At 39.6% G+C, this 25,194-nt stretch overlaps 2 protein-coding genes across 9 annotated transcripts in view; both read right to left on the reverse strand.

Moving 5' to 3' along the window:
• Window positions 1-12,772, reverse strand: part of VWA3A (von Willebrand factor A domain containing 3A) — a 68,569-nt gene extending 55,797 nt beyond the window's left edge. For 4 of the 8 annotated variants that reach the window (XM_058710895.1, XM_058710896.1, XM_058710894.1 and 1 more), the window contains exons 1-3: window positions 5,238-5,638; window positions 4,997-5,110; window positions 17-104 (exon numbers count right to left, since the gene is read on the reverse strand). In XM_058710895.1, coding sequence (XP_058566878.1) covers window positions 17-78 — 62 coding nt within the window. In that variant the 5' untranslated portion in view covers window positions 79-104; window positions 4,997-5,110; window positions 5,238-5,638. The other 4 variants (XM_058710892.1, XM_058710891.1, XM_058710893.1 and 1 more) reach the window with 4 other exon arrangements.
• A 131-nt stretch (window positions 12,773-12,903) lies between these two features.
• The window catches only part of MOSMO (modulator of smoothened), a 64,435-nt gene continuing 52,144 nt past the window's right edge, over window positions 12,904-25,194 (reverse strand). The window contains exons 2-3 of the mRNA XM_058710900.1: window positions 21,064-21,276; window positions 12,904-16,115 (exon numbers count right to left, since the gene is read on the reverse strand). Of these exons, the coding sequence (XP_058566883.1) occupies window positions 15,931-16,115; window positions 21,064-21,276 (398 nt within the window). The 3' untranslated portion in view covers window positions 12,904-15,930. The remainder of the gene's footprint in view (window positions 16,116-21,063; window positions 21,277-25,194) is intronic.

Raw genomic sequence — 25,194 nt, forward strand, 5'->3', positions numbered from 1 at the left:
AATCAAAGATCCTTACCAGTGGTTTTCCAGAAACTTATCATCTTGACCATGGAAGACATGACTAGTTTCTGTAGCCATTATAAAAACACCCAACGCTTATTTTCCTAGAGAGAAAACAGAATACCAGAAAAGAGAAAGATAAATGCAGCATAGAGATAACAGCCTTGGGGTGTCTATAGTCAACTCAATTCTCCTGTCATTCATCCATTTAATAAGTGCTTATTGAACACCTCCTAGGTATCAGGCTTTGTGTGCTAGGTGCTGAGGATATGGTGAACAAGGTAACAGCAGCTTCTCAACTTTAGCACTGTTGACATTTTGGACAGGGTCATTCTTGCTTGTGAGGCTGTGGGATGCTGCTAAGCCTCGACCCACTAGATGCCAATAGCATTCTTGCCTCCCGAATTGTGACAACCAAAATGTCTCTATGGAGGGCCTGGCTGACTCCGTTGGAGGGGCATGTGACTCTTGATCTCAAGGTCATGAGTTCGAGCCCCATGTTGGGTGTAGAGATTACTTCAATAAATAAAACTTAAAAAAAAAATGTCCCAAGGGGTGCCTGAGTGGCTCAGTGGTTGAGCATCCAACTTTGGCTCAGGTCATGATTTCACAGTTCATGAGTTTGAGCCCTGCATCTGGGCTGTCCGCTCTCAGTGTGGAGCCTGCTTTGGATCCTCTTTTCCCACCCCCCACCCCCACCTCTGTTCCTACCCTGCTCATGCTGTCTCTCAAAAAGTAAATAAACTTGGGGTGCCTGGGTGGCTCAGTCGGTTAAGCGGCCGACTTTGGCTCAGGTCACGATCTCGCGGTCCGTGAGTTCGAGCCCCGCGGCGGGCTCTGTGCTAACAGCTCAGAGCCTGGAGCCCGTTTCAGATTCTGTGTCTCCCTCTCTCTGACCCTCCCCCGTTCATGCTCTGTCTCTCTCTGTCTCAAAAATAAATAAACCTTAAAAAAAAAATTTTTTTTTTTAAAGTAAATAAACTTAAAAAAAAAAAAAAGTCTCTAGGCATGGCCTAATGTCTCATGGAGGAGCACAGTTGTCCCCAGTTGAGAACCACTGAGCTAGATATCTGTCTTTGCCTCAGAGAGCTTACATTCTAGAGGGGGAGACAGATGTTAAAAAATTAAATATAGACGGGGCACCTGGGTGGCTCAGTCAGTTAAACTTCCGACTTGGCTTAGGTCATGATCTCGCGATTCGTGAATTCAAGCCCCACGTCAGGCTTTGTGCTGACATCTCGGAACCTGGAACCTGTTTCAGATTCTGTGTCTCCCTCTCTCTCTGCCCCTTCCCTGCTCACGCTCTGTCTCTGTCTCTCAAAAATAAACATTAAGATTTTTTTTTTTTTAAATTAGAGTATACAGAAATTGTGGCAAGTGCTAGGAAAGATGTGAACAGGATGATATGATGGAGACTAATCAGGCAAGGGATCTATTTTTGGATAGCTAAGGTCCTCAGTGGCCATGTAAAGAGCATGGTGAGGGCTGAACTGGGTGGAGAGGGCAATGAGTGACCATAAGGACTTTAAGAAGAGAGAGATGAGGGGCAAATACTGAGATAAGACTGAGTTCTTTGTGAACTCCATCTACACTCAAAGAGGTGACCCTGCAGCCTTCTCCTCACAGCTGATCAGCAAGTCAGCAGTGGACAGGAACAAGATGGATCCATCAGATCCTCCCTGGGAATTCGGAATTACGAGCTATGGGGCCACCATGTACATTTAGAAGCAGGAAAAGCCTGTCTTCAGATCAAGAGTAGTGAGTGGTCATCCCCACCTTGGTTTCCCCAGGGCTATTCTCTCCTGCCTTCTTCCCTCTCTGCCGGCTCCTTCCTGGTCTCCCTTCCAGGCTCGCGCTCCTCTACCTGAGCAGTTAAAGTGGTTTAGGTCGGTGTTCCTTGAGGCTAAATTGTGCACTCTTCCCTTCTCTATCTGCTTTTCCTAGGTGGTCTTACCCTTCCTTGCCCGTGGCTTCAGCTACCACCTACATACATCAATGACTCCCAAAATGTATGTCAAAAATCCAGACCTCCCACTCTGACTGCAGACTCGTGTATTCATCGACACTGGATATTTCCTCCTGAAGTGCCTCAAACTCAACGTGTCCAAGACTGAATTCATTTATTCCCTACAGACCAATTGTCTTTTCATTGTTCTCCAGCTGAGAGAACACAGCCACTCTCCATCTATTCACATGGGTCAGAAACCTAGGAATTACTCCTGACACCTCATTCCCCATATCCAATCCATCACCTAATCTTGTTAACTTTCCTTCTCTCAAATCTCTCCACTTATCTGTCTCCAGTGACATTCGGTATCCAGGTCACTGTCACCTCGGCCGCAGACAACTGCAGTAGACCCTCACTGGCCTCCCTACATCCCCTCAGATGCCCCCTCCAGACCCCCATCCTGTCTGTTCTCACTGCAGTCAGAGTGAGCTTTTAAAAACACAAATCGAATGTCATATGCCCTCTTCTCCCTAAGGCTTCCCTTCATTTCTAGGATGAAGGTCCTCAAGATGGCATTTGAAGTCTTGCATGATCTGGCTGCTGCCCAGCTGTACCTCTCCAGCTTTCCCACTTTATTCCTGCTCCCTGCCCCCCTTCTGTGTGCCACAACTCCTCCCTTCAGTTCCTAGAATGGTATACATTTCCTTCAACCACAGGGCCTTTTCATGTGCTGTCTTTGCTCTGGAGCATTCTACCTCCTCCTCACCTCCCCCACTCATTCTTGGTATTGCAGCATAAGTGTCAATTCCTCTGGGAAGTCTTCACCTTCCCACTTTATTTCCAGTTTCTTTGTGTTATCTAAACTTTCATAGATCTGTGCTTTCTTTTGGAATACTTTATTTTTAATTTAGAACGATACATTCATTGGTGTGATTTTTTAAAATTGTGGTGTCTCTCTCCCATTAGACTGTAAGTTACATGAGAGCAGGGACTGGCTAGCAATAAATGTTTGGGGGAGGGGAGGTGAAGGGAGAGGAGGAGGTCAAGAAACTGCCTTGGTTCTGGAACTTCTAAATGGTAATCCCAGGCACCTGTGACAGCTGCCCTCACCTTCTGCTCTTGGCTTCCATGAAAAACCCCGTTCCTTATAATTCCCAATATTTCTGCTGAAGCTAGCTCATTTAGGTGTCTGTTACTTGCAACCAAAAAGACATTGGCCAAGACACAGCAAGTGAGAAACTCCAAATGGAGTTGCAGCTTGAAAAATAAAAGCGTGTGTTCTTATGAAATCATTAAATAAAATAGCCTAGTGATGGTTCGGCAACTTGCTTTTCTCTCTGGGGTTTTTAATCTTTTATTGAGAGGATGCTTTGTCATCTGGGAAGCACCAAGATAATGTGGCAGTGTTAATGCTAAAAAATGTTTAAAAAACAACTGGCTTTCCTTCAGTACGCCTGGCTGAGAGACCAGTGGCAGGGACTGTTGAAATAGAAATGCCTTGTGAACGCTGGACGCCCCACAGTGCTCTGGTTCCTTCTTTTCTGTGAATGATTAACAATCATGAACTCAGAGGCCTACTTGAGGATGGGATTCTAGGGCGATCGATGTGGTCACTGATGGAGAAGGGTGTGGTGTTTCAGAAAGCACCGGAACTTGGGTTTCTTCAATCTGCTGAGTGGAATGGGGTTACTGTTAACTGCTTGGTCTGCTTCAACTCAATTGTCAAGGGGTCAAAGGAAATTGAGAATATCAGAGAGCTTTGTAAATACAGAGTACTATAGAAATGTAGAACAGCATCAGAATAACTTGCTCCTTCTTCAAGCACTTCAGCATAAAGTGATCATTCATTCCACGAATGTTTTTAGGGTGTTTGCGGGGATGCCAGAAAGAGCTCGAACTGGGGAGGCAGAGAGAACTGGACACAGCCCTTACCCTCAGGTCTTTGCTCAAATGAAACCCATTTAGAGACGGCTCCTTTGATTATCCCATCTCAAAGAGTACCCCCTCCACCCTGCCTTGTCTTCTCCAGAGCCCGTTTTGTTTTATAATCTGACAAGCTCCAAATTTGCTTATTACTGTTTGCCCCCGCCCATCAACCCACTAAAAGATCCACGAGGGCAGGGACTTAGTTACGTTCATTTCTATTAGAATTTCACCTAATCAGTGCCTAGAACATAGTAGCTGCTCAAAAAAAACATCTGACTAAATGTACTCAGGGCAGGTCCAGAGTTCAGACAAAGGTGGGTCACATTACTCTGGGGGACCGGGCTCAGGTGGGGAAGAGAATATGGAAGCTGGCCCTTAGAAGATGGCGTTGTGGGCAAAAGGAGATAGCTCTGGTGAGCGGATAAAAGAAAAGCTCCCCCTAACTTCCCGGTTTGCTAATAGCCGGATTCTCCTAAACATCCAGAAGAAACCATCCCCAGGGTTTGTATTTTGAATGGCCAAATAACTGAAGCCTTGCCCCCATCCAATGCATTTTACATTCTACTGACAGAATGATTTTTCTGACGTGCAGTTGTTCACCTGTTTAGAAACTGCCATGGCGCCTGTGGATAATCAAGCTGAACCTTCTTTGCAAGGTTTACTTTCCCTCAGGACCTGTTCTTACCTCTCCACATCATCTCTTACCCTTCTATGGCCCCTGGCAACCCCTACTTACATACACCTTGCTGTTGCAATACCCTTCTTAGCTCCAGTTGGATCTACTTCTAGAAATGCCCTTTGCCCTTTTTGTTTGACAAGAAAACCCAGCAAGTCTTTCCTGAACCCCATTTGCTGCCTTCCGGTCCCCAGGAAGGAAATCATTTCCTCCCATTGCCACCCGCCTGGGGCTGCCTCATACCAAGTTGTCACCGTCCTTCTCCCAAGCAGCCTGACTCCTTCCTTGCCCACTGTTGTATCTCCAGCACCTGGAACAGTGCCTGGTTTGTAGGGAGTGGAGGCCTAAGGGCCCAGGCTCCCTAAAGCTTTCTCACTCGGTTCTGAGCTTAGCGTCTGAATGTGCCTCACCCTCTCTTACCACCCTGCCAACCCTGTGACACTCACCCTCACCTGCATTTCTTCACTTATTTCTCCATCTCTGGGAGAGGAGAGGTCTCTGCTTTTCCTGGCTCCCACTTCCTCTAAGCTCCTCCAAGCGACTCCACAGTGAAGCTCGCCCTGCCAGGAAGTGTTAGCTGGTCTCCAAGGTAACAGACTGCACCACTTTAGCCTGAGGCAGGGAGGGGGGGGGGGAACCAACAACCAAAAACCAAAAAACCTGCCCTCACCCCAGGGAGGACATTACCACTTTGTCGTTGATAACAACCTCTCCCCAGGCACTCTGCTTCTCTCCACCTTTACAAAAGCCTGGAAGCAGGGTTTGGACTTCTTTTCTATTTCTAGTTTAGACCAGTACCGAGCCCAGGTTACATCCTGTGGTGGGAACTGAAGACAGATAGCAGAGAGCCTGCAAGGCGCTAGGTCAGGCGTGAAAGGTGGTAACTGTCTCTACTCCTCAGATTCTCTGGGGTCTCCCCAGCACACACCCTGAGAGAGGCCTGGCATTCCTTCACCCCCACCAGGTCTGTCCTCATCCAAACCTGGCTAATACAGCTGCGGGCTCAGTGACCTCTCAGTGTCATAAGATATCGTCCACTGCAGTGGTTCCCAAACCCAGGTGCTCATGGGTTGTTTGCTAAGAAAACATACATACACTTGCATTTGGGAGACTGGTACAGAACTGTGGTAGAGTGTGGGAACAGGAATCTTTAACAATGGTCCCAGGTGATTGTGATGTAACCAGCCCTTGGCCCATAGTTGGGGACCTCTTCAACTCAACTCCTTTTATGGAAGTCAAGAGAGAAGTGATGTACCCAATGTCTACCAGCTTGTAAGAGGCTAGGAGATCTCTACTTAGTTCATCTAAGTAATTTCTCAAATCACTATCTTCACTTTATGAACCTTTGATTTTATAATTTAGAGCATGTGCTACTTGTGGTAACCATCATACAGCAGAGTACCTCTTCCAATGTTGACACTACTAGTGGCTCCTTTGGCCAGATGGGAAACAACAAATCCCCCCAAAATCGACATTGTTTACCTACCCGTTACTGTGGGCAGAGAGTAGTGTGGCATTTGGAAGGGCATTTCGTCGACACCCAACAAGGCAGGAGAGGAGGGAGATCAGAGAGAGGTAAGGAAGTCAGAAAAGGCCGAAAGCAACCAATCAATAGCTAGTCTGTGAACAAGAGGTGAGGGGCCTTGTGTCCACCCTACTGGAAATCCTGGGGGTAGAAGGGGCTGGCTAGCTTTGAGACACCATTTTGGAAGACATGAAGGCCCAAGACATGTAGTTTAATACCCTCACCATTCCCATTGCTCCAGGATACATAGATTTTTTCAACATTTTACAAGAAGCAAAACCCAATACTGAAAGGTCATTGTTACTGACAGAGACAGAGGTCAAGAAATCAGGTATCTGAAAATCAGGGGGAGTTAGAGACCTACTGTTTGGTAGCAACACTTTGAGATGCCAAGGTCTAAGAGGAAATGCATCCTCACTCCAGGGAGAAAGTCTTCCCAGCTCACCAAACTTCGCCATGGCCCGAGTGTGGGATGGACATGAACTACTGCACCATCCAGGCTGGAATAGTTGATGTCTCACTAGTAATAAGTGTAGAAAGATGACAAATGACTAGAGGGGGCTTCTTTTCTTAAAAATTTAAATTAAAAAAATTTTTAAAAATATAATTTATTGTCAAATTGGTTAGCATACAGTGTGTACTGTGTGCTCTTGATTTTGGGGCTACATTCCCATGGTTCATCACTTACATACAACACCCAGTGTTCATCCCAAAGAGTTAGAGGGGACTTCTTAATATTTGGGTCATGAACCCGTGAATGACCTGAGGGTAAACCAATAGCCAGTAGATTTCCTATCAACAAGGTAGCAGGGATCTAGTTAATTGGTGTTCTTTTAAGTGCTACAGAGGGGACAAGATATCTGTGTGGGAAAATTTTCCTGGGTACACAATTCCCAAAAGGGAAACAGTAAAATCAAGGGGTGATGTCATCTAGTTCACCAATCAGTGAAGTTACCACGTAGCAAGATTGCAGAAAGTCTGACAATGAGAGGGGAATGATGGAAGATTAAACACAACTTAATAATAACTTACATACTTTTCCCCTCAACAAAACATATAACATTTATAGGTTGTTTCTAAGCAGGACTACCTTTTATGGTTGTTTGCATTCCTCATCCAGAAGAAGCAAACCATAGATTCAGCTGTTCATGTCTGAGCCAAGAAATCATGCAACTGGGACAAGCTATTTTTATTTCCCTTACACTAGCCAGGACAGCAGAGGTAGTCCTCGATTTGAAGTCAGAGAACCTAGGTTTGAAACCCAGATTCAATAGTAACTAGTTACTGAACCTTGGGTAAATTGTTCACCTTGGGTAAATTGATCCATGGTTTTCTGGTCTATAAAATACCACTTCTACTTTACCTTAGGAGGATGATTAAGAGGACATATGGAAAAACACATAGCATGGGAGCACCTGGGTGGCTTAGTTGGTTAAGCGTATGACTTTGGCTCAGGCCATGATCGTACAGGTTGTGGGTTCAAGTCCAACATCAGGCTCCATACCAACAGTGTGCAGCCTGCTTGGGAGTCTCTTTTCCTTTCTCTCTGCCCCTACCCCACTTGTGCTTTCTCAAAAATAAATAAATAAACTTAAAAAAAAAAAGCATGAATTTAATGTTAGTTTCTTTCTCCAAACTCTTAATTGAATGCCATTATCTCTTAAACACAATATTTAAAAATTTATGAACTGCCTTAATACAGTAGTTGATATGCTTCAGTTAGAATGTTAGTTATCATGATATTTGGGAAGTTTCTGTTACCTAAGACCTGAGTTCATAGCAGCATTATTTGTAATAGCAAAAAACCTGGAAACAACATTGAACATCAAAAAGGGAGGAAGTAAATCAACACACACACACACACACACACACACACACACACACACACACAATACAGCCACTAAAAATGCATAAGATTTATATTTAGTGAACAAAGATGTCCACCATAAGTTAAAAAAAGTAGTGACAGGTATGTATAATATGATCTTGTTTTTGTTAAAACAACTGAACAGGACATACCCATGACACACATATATACAACATGCATATAGACACACATGATATACATATATTGTAAATATAGCAAAATATCTGCAGGAATACCTAATAAACTGTTAACAGTGATAATCTCTGGAAGGTGGGTTGAGGAGGGACTTTTAACTTCTTACAGTTTTTTTTTTTAATTCTACAAATGTATTACTGTACAAAAAAAAAAAATCCTTTGCCCCAGTTTAGGGTTATGGTAACTTCTGTCTCCACAACAGCACTTCAGACAAGAAAATGTTTCTAATGATGTAAAAATGAGGTGAAATGCTAGAGTGGCATGAGTGGGAGTGACACCACAATACGAGTTCACTTTGCTACTAATGACATTAGTAAAATATGAGGTAGTCAAAAGCTTTCTTAGATAAGTGGATGGATTATTTTCTCCTCGAGAACAATTCGTCATCAATTTATCATAATAGGATTTTCTCTGATTGGTTCTTCAACTGCATTTGCATTTTGCCACAGAGATCGAAGCGAAGTAAAAGAATGAGGTTTAAAAAAAAAATTTATTTAAGAAGGGTGCCTGCATGACCCAGTTGGTTAAGCATCTGACTCTTGGTTTTGACTCAGGTCATGATCTTAGGGTTCTTGAGTTTGAGCCCCATGTTTGGGTCCATGCTCACAGTGCGGAGCCTGTTTGGGATTCTCTCTCTCTTCCCTTCTCTTTGCCCCTCCCCCAGTCTCTCTTTCTCTCAAAATAAATAAACTTAAAAATTTTTATCTAATACTTGAATTGTCTAAGGCAAGTAAATTAAATATTTAAACAACATGAAAATAGTGCCAGACCGCATTTATTTTAGTGACTTGCCTTGACAGATAATAGAGATTGATTTAATGATGACCAAATACAATGGCAGTATTTACTAAAAGGCCATAAAATGGCCAGTTGGGGATAACTACATTTAAAGTGAGATCAAATCCTTGAGTCTATTCATTTTAGCAGAAATAACTAAAACCATCTTGGCAGAACCAAGTCTTTGTGAAACATACCAAATCTGTGGCTTCTAGATAGCTGAGACCCAAAAGCTTGAAAGAAGCCTCCAGAGAGTTATCTCAGGATCAACAGGGTGCTTGCATCATCCTGGTCCTTTTTGCATTAGTGTCCACATGAGAGCACTGTGAATTCAGTAGTAAAGGGTCTTGAGTCCACAAAGGGTCTTGAGTAGTAATGGTCTTAGGTCTTACATCCTAAAGAAACTGGCGTATTACATGGTCAAATACTTACCAATAAAATAACCACACTTACTTATGAAAGGCTGATCTAGGAAAGCCTCTGCTTTTACGAAGGATTTCACTGAAATGATCCTGGCAGACAGGCGATTAGGTCTTTCAAATACAGTTTCATAATTTTTCTTTGTAACCTAGCCCCAAATTTAATTATGATAATTCAGTTCACATGTAAATCACTGTGCCAGGTCTCTAAGGAAAATGAGAAAGCCACATTCCTTGCATTCAAGAGTTTGTAATCCAGTGATCAAGAAGTATTTATAAATAAGAACAGCAGCAATTAACATTTGAACGCTTACTATGTGCCCGGTGCTCTCCTTGTTTTCTCATTTGAACCGACAGTAACCCTACGACATTAGCCCCATTCTATAGGTGAAAAAAACCAAGGCTCACAGAGGCTAAGTGATTTATCAAGGGTCACACAGCTAGAATTTTGGAAGCAGGATTTGAATCCAGGCACTCTACTTGCCCCAAATAAGTTCTTTTACAGAGGTATAAACAAAGAGAGAAAGCACAAAAAACTTAAATATGTTGCAAATATGAGAGGTATTAGGGAAAACTGTGAGAAGGAGGTAGTGCAGCCACAACTAAGACAAAGAGCAGGTGCAGTGAAAGAAGGGAGAATAGCTGGCTTGTCCGCGTAGGATGAAAAGATACAGTGGTAAGACTGTCTCCTCCTAGAACCACAAGGCCACTGTGGAAAGAGCAGCCCAACTGTCCATTAGAGTCACCAATCCTAATGCCAGGCTGTGCCAGCGAAGAAAATGAATGGACAAGCAGCTTACGTGCACATTGTATTTGTGTTAATAAAATCATAAAACTACAAAAAAAAAAAAAAAAAAGATACAGTGGTGGGGAAAAAACAAAACTGAAAGCCAGATCATGAAGCTATGTTAACGAAGATGGGACTTCATTCTGCAGATTAGGAATGACAGGAACTCAAAAGAAACGATATGCTTTCGTGTTAAGATTATTTTGGCAGAAGTTATTTGGGTGGATCGAAGTAGATCGAAGTTGAAGGAAGACTGGTTCAGACGGCTGTAGACCAGAACAGCTGTCCTAGGTCAACTGCCCAATGACTATTTGTCAAAGGCATTTTCTCCTGGGTTGAGGGCTCTGCTGGTTGTGTGACTTTGGGAAAGTCGGTATACTTTTCTGAGGCCTTGACCTTCATTTTCTTCATCTCGAACAAGTTAACACTGGATATGCTCTTTTAGATTTCATCCAGCTCTACAATCTTATGAGTCTCATGAGAAATCTCTTCTTGAAATTTAATATTGGGTGGTCATAAGTCTGTGAGTGGAACTGGGACTGAATTGTAGAAAACTTGAATGTGCTTGAAAATGCCATCCCATTGTTTTCTCCTCCTGGGAAAAGAACCAAAACTCTAAAAAAAAGTAATACAGCATTATGCTTTCTATCTTTGATTCCATTTATAAATACCTACTTTTACTTTGTTGCTGGGTAACTGTGACCCAGAAGAGTTGACTTTGCATAAGAGGAACCCAGTCCTTTAGTCTTGGTATTTTTCCTAAAATCTTCTCATACGGTGGTTAGAACAGAGTTAGTGCAAGACTAAGTCAAAATGTGTTTTTGGACTCATGTTATTATGGTTTTTGTTGCTGTTGTTTTTTAAGGAGGCTCTATGCTCAACATGGGGCTTGAACTCACAACCTTGAGATCAAGAATTGTATGCTTTACCGACTGAGCCAGTCAGGTGCCTTCATGTTACTGTTTTTAAAGCCAGTCTGTTTTTTCCTAAATTATTACCAAAAAGAAGGAAAAGTGTTTTCTCCCGCTGTCTTATAAGTTCAGTGGAAGTCTACTATTACAATTTCCAATTGATCTATCGATTAATATTTACGGAACTCTTCAAATACCTGTGTTATACATCAGGATAGATTTGGATGGTATAAAGATAGGGTGATCAGCTCATCCCTTTTGCACGGAACTTTCCCAGTTATAGGCCTGAAAGTCTCATGTCCCAGGGAACCCCTCAGTCTCAGGCAAATGGGGATGACTGGCCACCCTAAGAAGATAAGATGCCTTCATGATCCAGAACTCAAGGATGTCCAAATGCTATCTTGTCTTTATCTTCACACTCCCCATGAGGCTCCTGTAAAGGCCATATAAAGGAGAAACAGCAGCAAAGAGTAAATGCAGTGCTTTATTTGATTATTAGCTATTACTCAGCTGGGCTTATCCCAAGACCCCTCGAGAAAGGTGCAGTAAAGCTGTGATGGAGCACATGGTTGAGTCTAGAGACTCTGTACTCTCCTTCAACCCCAATCTAAAAATCTTAGAAGTTAAGATCCTTTGGCCTGCAGTGAAGTAGAAACAGAAGCAAAGATGAATGGCTTAGGTCTATGTGTGAGGAAGAAACACAAGACGGCTGGCTTTGAGGGGCTTGGCTCAGTAGATCTCTCCCAGTCCATAAAAATATGATGCAGAAGAGAAAGCCACATACGTGTGTATATGTGTTTTTTTTGTTGTTGTTTGTTTTTTTTTTACTGCGGAGTGACTCTTCTTATTGGTAAATCTGGCCTCATCTACACTCTAGAATAATGGCATCTCTTGCCAAGGAAGGAGCTGGGAGCAGGAGTGTAAAAAGAGACAGAGACCTTCCCCCTGCCCGATGCTAAAACAAAACAAAGAGGCACGGCACTGTCACTGTGTGAATAGGTAAAACCTCTGTAAGAATTCAACTTCTGAAGTAAAATCTTAAAATCAAAGCTTATTTCAAAGCAATAGAAGCCTTTTTAGTTTCTTTAGTAGACAATTTATTTTGATAAACTTGCTCAATAACAAAAATACAAGTGAAGAAAATTATGTTCATTTTATACAGTTTGTATTAACAATTTGTTTTGAAATTATTAATTGAAAAATGTTATAACCAATTAGAAAACAATTCTTAATAAAATTTGGGGTAATATACAGACCTTGATCACAAACTCTAAAATCTCTTGAGGTGATACAACTAGTTAAGTCCTGTGTAGGGAATGCAACCTACACAGGCCATGTTTTTCCTTCATATATTTTTATCCTTCAAAAATTAGTTCTGAAAGACAGCTTACTGTTTTGAATTGTGAATGTAAATTTAATTTTTAAAAGAAGATCAAAGCAGGTTGATAAAACAGTTACTACAATCAGAGTAACTTGTGGCTAGTAGTCTTTTAATAAAGACAAAATAAATGCAACATGTTCTTCCCATGAAGCCCACGATGCGAAATGATAGCTAAGAGTATATCTAAAGTTAGTTTCCAATACTTTTTCAGGGCCTTTCCTCTAAATCAATAGATTGTATGTCACCAGGACTGTTTATTATTTTACTTAAGAGATTAAACAGTGAATTCACAGAACATCAAGCAGGGATATCAAAGCTTTAGGCAGAAGGGTAAAAACCAATGAAGTGTTTTGGTCATTTAGAACATTAAAAAAAAAAAAAAAAAAAAGAGGAGCCATTCTTCAAAAACAAAACAAATGGAAGAGAAAATAGGATAAGAAGTATAAGAGTCAGAAAAGTTACGTACACACATTAACAACATAGAACATGGATTACCTTTGGGAAAAATCATACTGAAATGTTTGCTTTTAATGAATCCAAGATTTTTCATGTTTACAGATGCTTAGGCATGTTCAATAGGAGCTTCCAAAAATTTCAAACTAATTAAGTCTTGTGCAAATAAAACCTATAAACAGTTTTCAGCAGATTTTACAGTGATGTTCTTAGGTCTGAGAAGAATGCGCACACTCTAAAAACAATGTAACAGACAAAAGTTTGACAAATGATTGCACCATAAAACAGTGTTTTATATACAGTTTACAAGATATGATTTCCTGCTATAAATTAATATCGTACTATGTAGTACTTATTATAGTGATCTTTTTAAAAAGCAACTGCTGACAGTTGTCTATCTTTTCACTTACAGAATTTATAGAATTTTAAATGAATGAATCCATTTCATTGTTTGGTCTGGAAGAGTACAAAGATTTGACTTCACATACTACTTGATGGGACAATCTCAATCCTGGGTTAGAGTGCTGACTGGTTAGAGGGAGGGTTCCCCTATCAGCCCTTTGTGCACTGGACCTCCAAGACAATGAGGAAATTAAAGACATTTAATGGTTTGGGTAATAGATACAAATAAAACCTTACATTTTGTAATCTTATATGCAATACCACTGTAAGTGAAAGAAGTAAACAGTGGGGAAATTCTTAGCAGCTGAGAAACTTTCTCTCCCCATGCTTGTGATCCAGTTAAAAATATTTTGAGAAACTATTTACAATAAAATTCATCTTTTGGAAGAGAAAAGCTCTTGATCATATCATAAATTAATTTGAACCGTACTTTGCTAACACTTTATCTCAGTGGTATTAATGGTGACAACCAAAACTTCTCTTCAAAGTGATCCATTTGAATGAGGACCAATCAAATCACAGTGGGAAGTGTAATCCCAAATGTCCATAGAACACATCCAGTGGTTTTCTCAGAATTAACTAGACATGATAATACTTGGGGAAGAATGGTCTCCTTCAGTCATTTCCCAAGACGTTTCTTTAACCCTGGGAAGGAAAGGTGTGACATTCCCCCAGAATACTCAAGGAATGCACCAGAGTGGTGGTTCACCTCTTCTGACTCCTGAGTGAGCTGAACACTGGGGTTTTCTTTCACAATAAAATACTGCTGAGTTAACAGTAAGATATATGAATGTCAAACAAGCCAGTGTGAAACACGTCAGGCTCCTCCATTTTCTTCTTTGAATATCTGAAGAGGCAGCCACATCTCGGAAGTAATCATCTTATAATTTATAATTGAGCTCTTTTGAAAAAACAGTGCATTCATTTCTGTTTGTGTGAAGCATGGACTACACGGGACTCTAACTCTACTGGATAGGGACATCTGGGTTGCCGTTTCACTAAAAAGAAGAAAAACTCAGCTCCATTGCCAAGAAAGAACCTCCTGCCCCACATCTCAAACAGGAGATCGTCATAGTGTTCACCTGGAATAACAACTAAGCACTGATATGAAAGCATGGAAACGTGGAGAAGAGAAATACTGTATTTTAAAACTATTATGGATTCAAGGGTTAGTGGCAATGCTTCTAGGAGAAAACGTAAAGCTGTGGGTTTAGTACAGCCCTTTAAAGTAAATACAAAAATGTTAGCTTCTAGCAAACAAAGGCATATAGCATATAAAGAAAACATTGTATTGCTCAGGTTTTTGGTAAAGGAGATGTGTTAATAATGCATACAGATGAACACAAATTTCACTTTTATAGCAGAGTGAAGTTAGTGTTGTAGATAGCCAAAATATTATGAACTGACATTAGCAGTGAACTTTGTATTTATGTAAAGTTGTGTGCTTGAACACAGAAAATGCATTATTCGTGTAACAGACTAAGCCAGTAGAAAAAGAGAGCCTTTGTACAACAGACAACAGTTGCCAATAATTTAAATAGTGTCAAGATTCCCCAAATTATAACATTTTACATGATCTTACCTTCTACAATCATATACAAATAAATTAACCCTACAAAGAATTTTAGCTTAACTTAAAATTGGACCTAGAAAGGTATGGGATTATTTGTACCTATTACAAAAACCTGTTAAAATCAAGGGCTGCTACAAAGAATGAGGTAAACTGAAGACTCTCTCCACTACGCAGCCTTCAGATAAATGGCTTTTTTTTCTATTGAGTTCTAGGTTTGCACACCACAGTGTTTTGCTAGCAAAGCATTCAGAGTTCTCTTCCAGGAACGGTTTGCATGTGTGTGTATATAAATTTACACACACATACACACACACACACACATATATACACACTGTATACTGCATCAGCAAAATATATATATTATATATATATTTATATAAATATAAGGAATATTTCCCCCACCCACCCACCCCCAACATGTTTCTTAGTGTTTGATTTTTTTTTTTTGTTTTGTTTTGTACACAGAGAATAGGGAATTTCAGGAATTTTACATACATTTTAGCAAACAAGTTTTGATCTATTGGCTTCTTGGTATAGTAATGCAACAGCAAATCATTCTGGCACCAAAGGCTCATACCATTACAAGGAAGCTGTGAATACTAATTTCTTAGGAGGTGAGGCCAGCCCCACGTGAACTTCTCTTGTAAGCCTCTGGTCCACCATGATTCATAAATACTTAGAGTTTGTTTTTTGTCCTCAATTAATCGTTAGACATTAAAAACGGAACAACAGAGTCACAAAGGGCCACATGCTTTTCATTATAAAGCATTCTCCTTCACTACGTTGCTATCACAGTGCAGACCTGACTGCCTGAATATGCTCAGGAGATTTAGTCAATATTGTCTGTATTTGGTTATGGAAAAGGCTCTCCTTATTTGTTTGTTTGTTTGTTTGTTTTGTTTTTAAATCCAAAGTGCATAGTGAGAACAAATCAAAGCATTTTTTTTTTTCCTTTTCGGCATCAGTTTCATCTAAGCATCTTCCTATGAGAGGACTGCTCAGATGCCTTGCCTTTGTCCTCTCCCCTCCAAAAATAAAAAAATAAAATAAAATTAAAAATAATAAAAGAGTTGAGCAAATTAGACATTCATCAGCCTGGTAAACAAACTTTGCCAGCAAATAGAAGTCCTACTATAGTAAAGAAAATTGATAAGACAAAAAGTACGTATGATGACCCAACTACTGTGTTGTTGGGTAATTTATAAGGTTGACCTCCGACTTCATTGATGTAAAATCCTATTGGAAATATTAGGGCAGCCATACAGAAAAGGATCACTGTAAAACAAACCAAAACACAACATTAGTAACATGGTTTGGTGATGAAGAAAACAATGAAAATTTGGCACAAAGGAAGTTTAAAAGAAGAAGGGTTATGGGTTGATAACGTGGTCAAACCTGTTAAAACACGGCGCACTTGTCAAAAGATTTACATATGCTATATATCACATAATATCCACAAAGCCTAACAATTAAATACAGTAAAAGCCTTTTATATAAGTGTTAGGATGATTTTGAATATCAGCATTAAGAAAGGCCTCCAAACCTACTAAGTGCTTACGTAGACTATTCTTTTTTTAACTTTAATTTAAAAAAATCTTAATTTCAGTATATTTAACATACAGTGTTACATTAGTTTCAGGTGTTTGCATAAACTATACTTGACCGTTTAATGTAGTGATTAAGGGCTCTGACTACAATCAGATAGGGGCTATGTTCTGGTTCCACTATTTATAGCTTAGCAATCTTAGGCTTCTGGTTTCCTTTTAAAAATGGGGTAAATACCAGAAGGATAAACAAAACAATGTCAAGTCCCTGGCATGGTGCCAGGTTGACAGTATGTGCTGAATAAATGTTGCATATTATCATCATCATAGTTATTATCCTGTTAATTCTCAGCTCCTCTCGGTATTAGAAGTGGAGAAAAGGTACACACAAATATAGTACCATTTATCTTAATGATTTAAAATCATGTAGTGGAAAGAATCTCAGCCTTCTGAGATGATTAGCAAACTCTCTCATTATCTCTCATTATGGACAATATTAGAAAAAAATAAAATCTCTCTCAGGTTTCTGAGTACAACAGAGGTTAAAGTGGGACAGGAGGACACTCTTTGAGTTTTGTATACAAACACAATGAAATACTGTATATTAGTTGCTAAAATGTTTCTAGAAAGGTATCAGAAAACCCAGTATCTGGGTAGAGTTCCACAGCCCTCTATTTCAGCAAACAGCTTGCTCCCCTGGGCTACCAAAGAAACACTCTTCTTAGCGAACACAAATTACCTATTGATAGGCTAGCTTTTTCAAGGAAATATTTTATGCTTTTTGAAAGCACATTAGTCAAATATTCACAGTCATTCAAATTTCTTTGGAGGCAGAAACATTTTTTTCAGTGTAATGTGAACATAGGTTACTATACTCACTGCATGTGAAGGGTATGAAGCTCTCCATCATTAACCAAATGAGAAACTTTTTCCAAGTTAAACATAACTTTTTTCTGTATCAGGAATACAGAGTCCTGGATAAACATACCAGCCAACACTTGTCCTAAATTATTTCTGTGTTAAGCAATCAACAAATTTAATAGGTGAGTCCTTAAAAAACCAATTAGGAATCTTTTCCTGGAAGAAATACCTCTAGGGTAATATCCAAGGTATTAAGAAGTAACATTTTCTTAATTAATACACTAGTTTAAGGAACACTTCAGCATTCTGTTTGCTTTGCACCACTTAGGTGGATTATTTTATATTATATAGACAGACATAGAGACTATTTCTTTTTGGGCCAATGAACCACACCAAATAATGTTACATAAGTGAATTTGTATTCTTTCAGATGCCTACTACAGGACAAGTGAAAGAGTCAAGTATTAGGTTTTCTGGCCTTTCTGTTGTATAGTCAGCAGGAAAGACTATTAGTACTGTCAATGCCCAGTTATCAGTGTCATCTGTCACCAATTTCTAATGGTTCTTCTGCCTTAATATGGTTTGGTAAGTAAAACGAAATCACAATCTACATATGTATACACAAACTAATAGAATAACAATGGGATAGTTGTTGTTTTAAAAACAACTTGTTTCTTAATGTTGACTAATCTAATCTCAAGAAACAAATAATTTAGAAGTGCTTTAGAGATACACAGATATTACAATTGTTCATTCTGTTAATGTGCCAACTTCATTCTTATCCTTTTCTATTTTCTACTATAAAATAAAAGCTATCTTTTACAATGGAGTAATCATTTAATGACTATATTTAAAGTAGAGTTTAATATTTTACAATAGTTAAATATTTTCTAAGTTAGTTACAAAAAGCTTAACGAGATGTTAAGGAAGCAATAAACTCCTATTCCATCTAATCTTGGTTTTTAATCCAAAGAATTAGGTTCTCTATACTTCTGGGAAGATTTAATGTAGGTGGATGAGTTTTCTTTTCTTTTTTCTTTTAACTTTTAACATTTATTTATATTTGAGAGAGAGACAGAACATGAGGAAGGGAGGGGCAGAGAGAGGGGGAGACACAGAATTCGAAGCAGGCTCCAGGCTCTGAGCTGTCAGCACAGAGCCTGATGTGGGGTTTGAACCCAAGACCTGTGAGATCATGACCTGAGCCAAAGTCGGATGCTCAACTGACTGAGCCACCCAGGTGCCCCAGGATGAGTTTTCTTTTAAGCTATTGGGACCTGTGAAGTTACTTTAGATCTTAAAATATTATTAATGTGGGGGTGCCTGGGTGGCTCAGTTGGTTAAGTGTTTGGCTCTTGATTTTGGCTCAGGTCACGATCTCAGTTTCGTGAGTTCAAGCCCTGCGTCAGGCTTTGAGTTGACAGCATGGGGCCTGCTTGGGATTCTCCCTCCATCTTTGCCTCTCTCTCTCTCAATCTCTCCCCCAAAATAAATAAACTTAAAAAAAATTATTAATGCTGATAATACCTATCAACTTTTGACAATTAAATTTTGGGTTCTAAATAAGCCTGTAAAGACAATAGCTTCAAATCTTCCATGGCACAGATTTCTTGGTGGTGAGAGCTAGATATTGGGTGTATTGGGAGATGAGAATGTAAATTACAGTGGCAGAGGAAAGGATAAGGGGTCAGACTTGAAGAAAAACACACATCTTTGTTACCCTTGCTCTCAGAGGCAAGCTGCATCACATGCGGCTCTCCTCTGACAGTTCCCCACTGTGTAAACCTATCAGAAAATGTTACCCTGACATTCTGACCAAAACTGTAATTTAAGTGGAATAGAAATATATAAAATAGAGATAAAGTACATTTTCAAAGGCTGAGTGGAAACACCAGGGGGAGCTCAATCTCTCTCAAGACTGCCACCCCAGCAGACTAGCTCTGTTAACAAAAACAACCTGTTGAAGGAAGCACACAAGAGTAATGCAGCTTTGTGCTGGCTTAGATGACGTTAACTAGGAGATATTGTTGAGCTGAAAAACCAAGGTACAGAACAGTATAAACAGAATATTATTTATAGAACATTCACACATATACATATACGTTTCTATCCACAGGGCACCTCTGGTAGGCAATCCCAGAAACTGGTAACAATGGTTGCTTCCAGCAAAGAGGTATTGAGTAGCTAGGTGATGGAGCCACAAGTAAGACTTACTTTTCACCTAGTGACCCTTTCTTAGGCTTTGAATTATGTACCATATGCACATATTCTTTTTAAAAGTTAAAAATCCATAAACTAAATACTCCTTCTTTGATTTTATTTTACTTCTTAAAGAATGAATTCTACCTGATAAGTAATTGTATCTGTGAGTAACAATTCTCTTTAAATTCTTCATCAATACCCTTTAATTTAGCAGCACTGTCTCTACAACTGCCTGTGGACCCTACTATACAGAAAAGAATGGTCTCAGGAGGTCTGTTTGACCTCAAACAGGTCCTCAACTTGTTTCACATTTCTTAATAAGAAGGAAGACTTTTTTTAGTCAAAGGCAACTTGATCTAAGTTTTAAAACTAAGGGAGATATGTAGACAAAAATAAAACAGAGCCAGAAACATACACATTAAAGTGTTTCACAGAGAGATGGGGAGAAATGGAGACTCATGAACTAATGTTCCTATGTTAGGGTCTTTAAGGATAAAATGAGTTCTAATCTAACACTAATGGGGAGACATGGGATTGTGTTTTACCCCTACCATACAAGTTCTAAATGAAAATATCAAGTGAAAGTAAGCTGTATCATAATATTCATTTTTTAAAGCTTATGCAAACCTGAGATAATTATAAGGCATTGAATTAGATGTTAAACCCCATGGTATTTGGCATAAGTACCGTTAGTTATCCTGTTCTTTATATAACTTAAACTTTTATTAAAGTTAAAAAGCCTAAGAATATTACAATATAAATACATTTCCATTGCCATTTTGGGCCAGATAAGTCTTTGTTGTGGGGAGTGTCCCTCACATTTGTAGGATGTTTTACCCTATCCCTGGCCTCTTATCAAGATATCAGTAGGATCCCCTTCACTGTGACAATCAAAAATGTTTCCAGACATTGACAAATGTCCTCTCCCTCTGGGGGAAGGGGAACAAAATTACTTTACAGAGAAAGAAACAAGAAGGCAAAATTACAGAGATATCTTTCCTTTGTGCATTTTTGCTGCTTTTAATTTGGGAAAAGCCAGTGACGTGTTGGGAAATTAAAGCAATCTTGCAAAGTACAAGAGAATGTATAATATATATCATAACATGGGACATAGCTTAATGGAGTAAGAAATGTTGATGAATAATTATCAAACAACCATATGTGTTGATTTTTCAATGGTCCCACAACAACTCATAGCAGAAACTCAAATTAATGATACTGAAAAGTAAATCACCACCTTAATCTAATTTATACTTCTGTATATTCTCTTCTAGATTTATCTTTATTTGGTAGAGGATGCCAATACCTTTAAGAAGAGTAAAAGACTTGGGTTAGGGGTAGCTCTGAGCCACAGACCTGGAACACTTATGTTACAATGTGAGCAAAAATAAAATTCATTAAGATAGCATTTTATACAAAGAATTAAGGTTTCAGACGTCTTGGTCTTGTGGTGAGAATCCTGAAGAACTGACGGGGCTGTGCAGAGTCTATATGATGGCCAGACTGGGGGTGCTCTTTGATGATTACGGAGTCCTTATTACTGATTCTGGATTATCTTCATTAAACTACCAGAGTGCGCGCCTTCTAGACAAATTTGGTGAGCACAGGTTACTTACTTCCAGTGAAGGCTATCCATCGAGCATATTTTGTAGCTTCTCTTCGCCAGTGGGAAGCCACCAGCAAACCACATGTGACAGTCAATGAAATGATTCCCATGATGATAAAAAACAGTGTGGTGACCCACTCTGGGGGAAGCCGAGGTGGGATGCACGTCCGGTCTCGTCCATGGATTGTCTGACACTGTCGCACAAGGCCCACAGTGAGTGCTCCTGGGGAGATGCAAAAAGGTGGGAACACTTGAGTGGGTTTGTCATTCCAGGGAATATTCCCCACCAACACCCCTTGAGTCATCTTATTTCTGTGTGGATCGCTCAGGCATTTATTTCACCGAGTCTTATTATTCACCATTCTGCAATTCACAACGTAGTCATACTTAACATACAAAATGAACTTAAAAAAAAAAAATCACAAAACCACAAGAGGCAGTTCTTTCAGTCACTCATTGAACAAGTACTTTTCGGAGTACTTGTGTCAGGCAATGTTCTGGGCTCTAGCGAAGTAACAACAAACAAGACAGATGAGGCTCCTGCTCTTGTTGAACTTACATACTAGCAGAAAGAAGTGGAACTTTTCTATTCTCAGATCCAAGACCCAATGTACATTATCTGATTTTGGATGGAGAAAAACACTTTTCAGGAAAATGAAGGCAAACTTGAAATATCTAATCATAATATAGAGATAAAATTAAATAATGGATTAAATATTAGAACATATTTTATTAAAGTTAAAAAGCCTAAGAATATTATAATATAAATACCTTTCCATTAAGTTCAAGAAAAAGTTGGGAAAACTGGTAGGTCCTCCCCCATTTGGTAAGTTCAACAATTTGTACAACATACAATTGTTCAGATTGCTAAACCATTACCAGCATGCTTCAGCAGAGGAGCAAAGGCATTAGTGGAAACTTTTCAAAGGCCCCCTCTCTCATTTAAATAACATGAAAGTGATTTTTGTAAAACATCACGTGCTATTTTTACATAAACATGTTCTTATGTCAAACCCAAGGAACCCCTCTATCAAATTTAGGGTGAACTGATTTATAGAAACCTAGATATGGAAGGCAAAAGTATTTATTTTATTCTCTTCCTCATTAAGAAGAACAATTAAAATGTTACTTTTGAGTGAAAACTGCTTGTTTCTCCCTTTAAGAGCATCTACAAATGGGAAAACTGTTGTCTAAAACACAAGAAAATAAATTCCTGTAACTACTGAAAACATAATAGATTTCTGCATCTTTTTTTGGTCTTAATTGTTTTCTCAATTTGAGCAAAAACATTAACACCACCACCACCAAAAACACATTAACCTCAAAATCATAGCACTTGCCACAAACAAGTGCCTTTTTTGAGGACAGTCAGTAAAATTCCTAGAGACATTATGGGAAGCTGCCTTGGTGGGAAAGATAGACCAGAGCTGGACATGAGGATATAGATGCACGTGTAGGTGGATGGGGCTGCTGGAGGGGGGGCAAGGGGGGGGAGGAGGGAGGCGGGGAGGGAGGGAGGGGGAGAGAGAGAGAGATGGAGGGGGAGAGAGAGAGAGAGAGAGAGAAAGAGAGAGGGAGAGAGGGAGAGAGGGAGAGGGAGAGAGGGAGAGAGAGAGGCAGGCTATTAAGCAGGCTGCATGCTCAGTGTGGAGTCTGACTAGGGGCTCAATCCCACGACCCCGGGTCACAACCTGAGCCAACTGGAGACGAAATCAAGAGTCAGACACTCAACTGACTGAGCCACCAGGCGCCCCTGCAACCTGTGTTTTGCCATTGATATATTTTTAGAAATAAACCAAAGTGTTCAAAGAAAATGAAGCGAAAAATCAGTTTTCTGAAAACTGAGTTCTAGTCCCCCGTACCCTCAATGCTAATTCTGACTATAACTCTTTTGGTAGAGGGGAAGAAGAGCACTCAAAGAAGCTGTACCCTTTTCTGTCAAATCATCCAATAATTAGGCCCATCTTGTGATCTCCACATAGGTAAACAGCATTATAATTTGGGATTGTCTCCGGCAGAATGGAGACATATGGGGGTTGGGAGGGGAATAGAAAGTGAGCAAACCTTTATAATAATTCCACACACTATCCTTTCTAGGTGCTGCTTGGAGCTCAGTGACTTAGTAGGTCTAAGAGAAGTAAATCAGTTAAAAGTTTTTGACACTTAATTGCTAACCTTGAAATTGCTTGAAGCAGAAAAAGGGAGAGCATAGGGTGAGTAGGTACCAGGAAGTTGCGTAATTGTTTTTAAATCGAAACCGTAAAAAGTTTCGTTGAAAAGAAAACTTGAGGGATAGAGCTTGTCTTATGATAAAGCATTTTATTATAATTTTGGAAATAAAGAAGGGATTCACAGAATGCTCAAGAATGAACAGGAAACTACTCTTGATCATTCAGCAAAAGACTTCTAACAAATTACCCTTTATAGTCACTATCCCATTTATAAAACTGTAATTGCTCTAAGAATAGACAACAGGCAACGAAAAATCCTCTGACAAAATCCAATACTGTGGATTCTGATTACAGCAGTAACTTTCTTCACAACTTAATTTAAAATACAAAGAAAGTTTTATTGGTAACACTATATAACTAATGGACTTAGATTTACATTTGATAATTACTTGTTGCTGACAAATATTTAAAATTGTAGGTAGGTCCAGTAACTAAACTGTCTTTCCTTCAAAATATTTCTGAGTATTCTTATGCTACCTCTTACCTCCCGTTTATAGATATGGCAAAGAGCATTAGGGGTCAAATTCAATGTAACTTCCTGTGCCTGTAGATTGTTAAGCTTTCTGAGGGGGACTGCTCTTGCTTCTTCTACTGACTGGCATACCACATCAAATGACTACAAACAGAACAAGTAAGACAATGAAAATGAGAGCTGTCCCTGCTACAAACCAAATGGAAATAATCTGACACATGTTCAGTTTTAAAAGCAGTTATACTCCTATATTTACAAAGGTCCTTACCACCACACATCAAGACCAAATACTCAGCAGCTACTTTCTGGAAGAAAAGAATGCTAAAGCTAGCTGAGATATGCTGTATGTAAGAACATCAATTCACAAAAATTTTATTGAATGTCGATGTGCCCAGCATTGTTGTATGGTCAAAGATTCTAAAAACCAATACTCTGTCACACTTTCAGTGAAAATAGACTTTCCTTAAATAAATTATAGGAGGGCTAGTACAAAGAGTCGACATTGCTGCTATAATTCTTTCCCTTGAGTAAGACTCTAGGTCAACATAACTTCTATCATAGTCACATATTTTCCATAAAATGTCTGGGGAGAGGGATCTGCAAAGGTTAACTGTGCTGCTGCTATTACATCTTGTGAATTCAGGTACTGTTGTGCCCAAACTCACACCAGGTCTTTAAATTTCATCTTTTACCTCAAAGAATTATCTCCTGTTTGTAGATTCAAATCCACCTCTCATGTTGACTAGCCAAGACCTTTTACACCCTCCAAATTCTCTGGGCACATTTAGTCTGTATCACACAATCATGCACTTGATTTTAAGGTAGCTTCTTTTTTACCTCAAACAGAAAATGGGCCTTTCAGGAGAGAACTGAACCTTCTACTTCATTGGAAACCCCCTGGAATGGCCTGTAGCAGTGGGCACAAAGCAGGACTTAATAAGCATTTGGTGAGCTTGAAAGAATTAAAAACAAGCTAAAGTTAAAATCATGCAGGATTAAATAGGTTCTTCTGTAGACCTTGTCTTGCTCAATGTGATTTCCTAAGGCACACTAATTAATAATTAACCACAAGCTCAGCCATTCACTAATTTTTGTTTTATCCAATAGGTCCTTTGTTTCTTTAAGGGGCCTGTAATTCTATTTCCCAAACAGCCAATCCATCTTTACCCTGCAGCTGTCTCCTAGGTAACCAATCCAGCCAAATAAAAGACTTGCACACAATAGGAAAAAGGAAACCAAATAGGAACTACAGCATCCCACATGCAGTTCAGTAGCTCACCTGTGTATCACTACACGCAAAAGGAAGTCATAACGAGTTTTACCCTGCTGCGTGGGGTATCTTAATTCAAGAGGCTTTTGACTCTCCGATATCTATAGATCCAGACACTGTTGAAATGATTTAGCACAGCCAGTCTGAGCATGTCTGTTGTCACAAAGA

Source organism: Neofelis nebulosa, chromosome 18 (genome assembly GCF_028018385.1).
Source record: "Neofelis nebulosa isolate mNeoNeb1 chromosome 18, mNeoNeb1.pri, whole genome shotgun sequence".
NCBI lineage: Eukaryota > Metazoa > Chordata > Mammalia > Carnivora > Felidae > Neofelis > Neofelis nebulosa.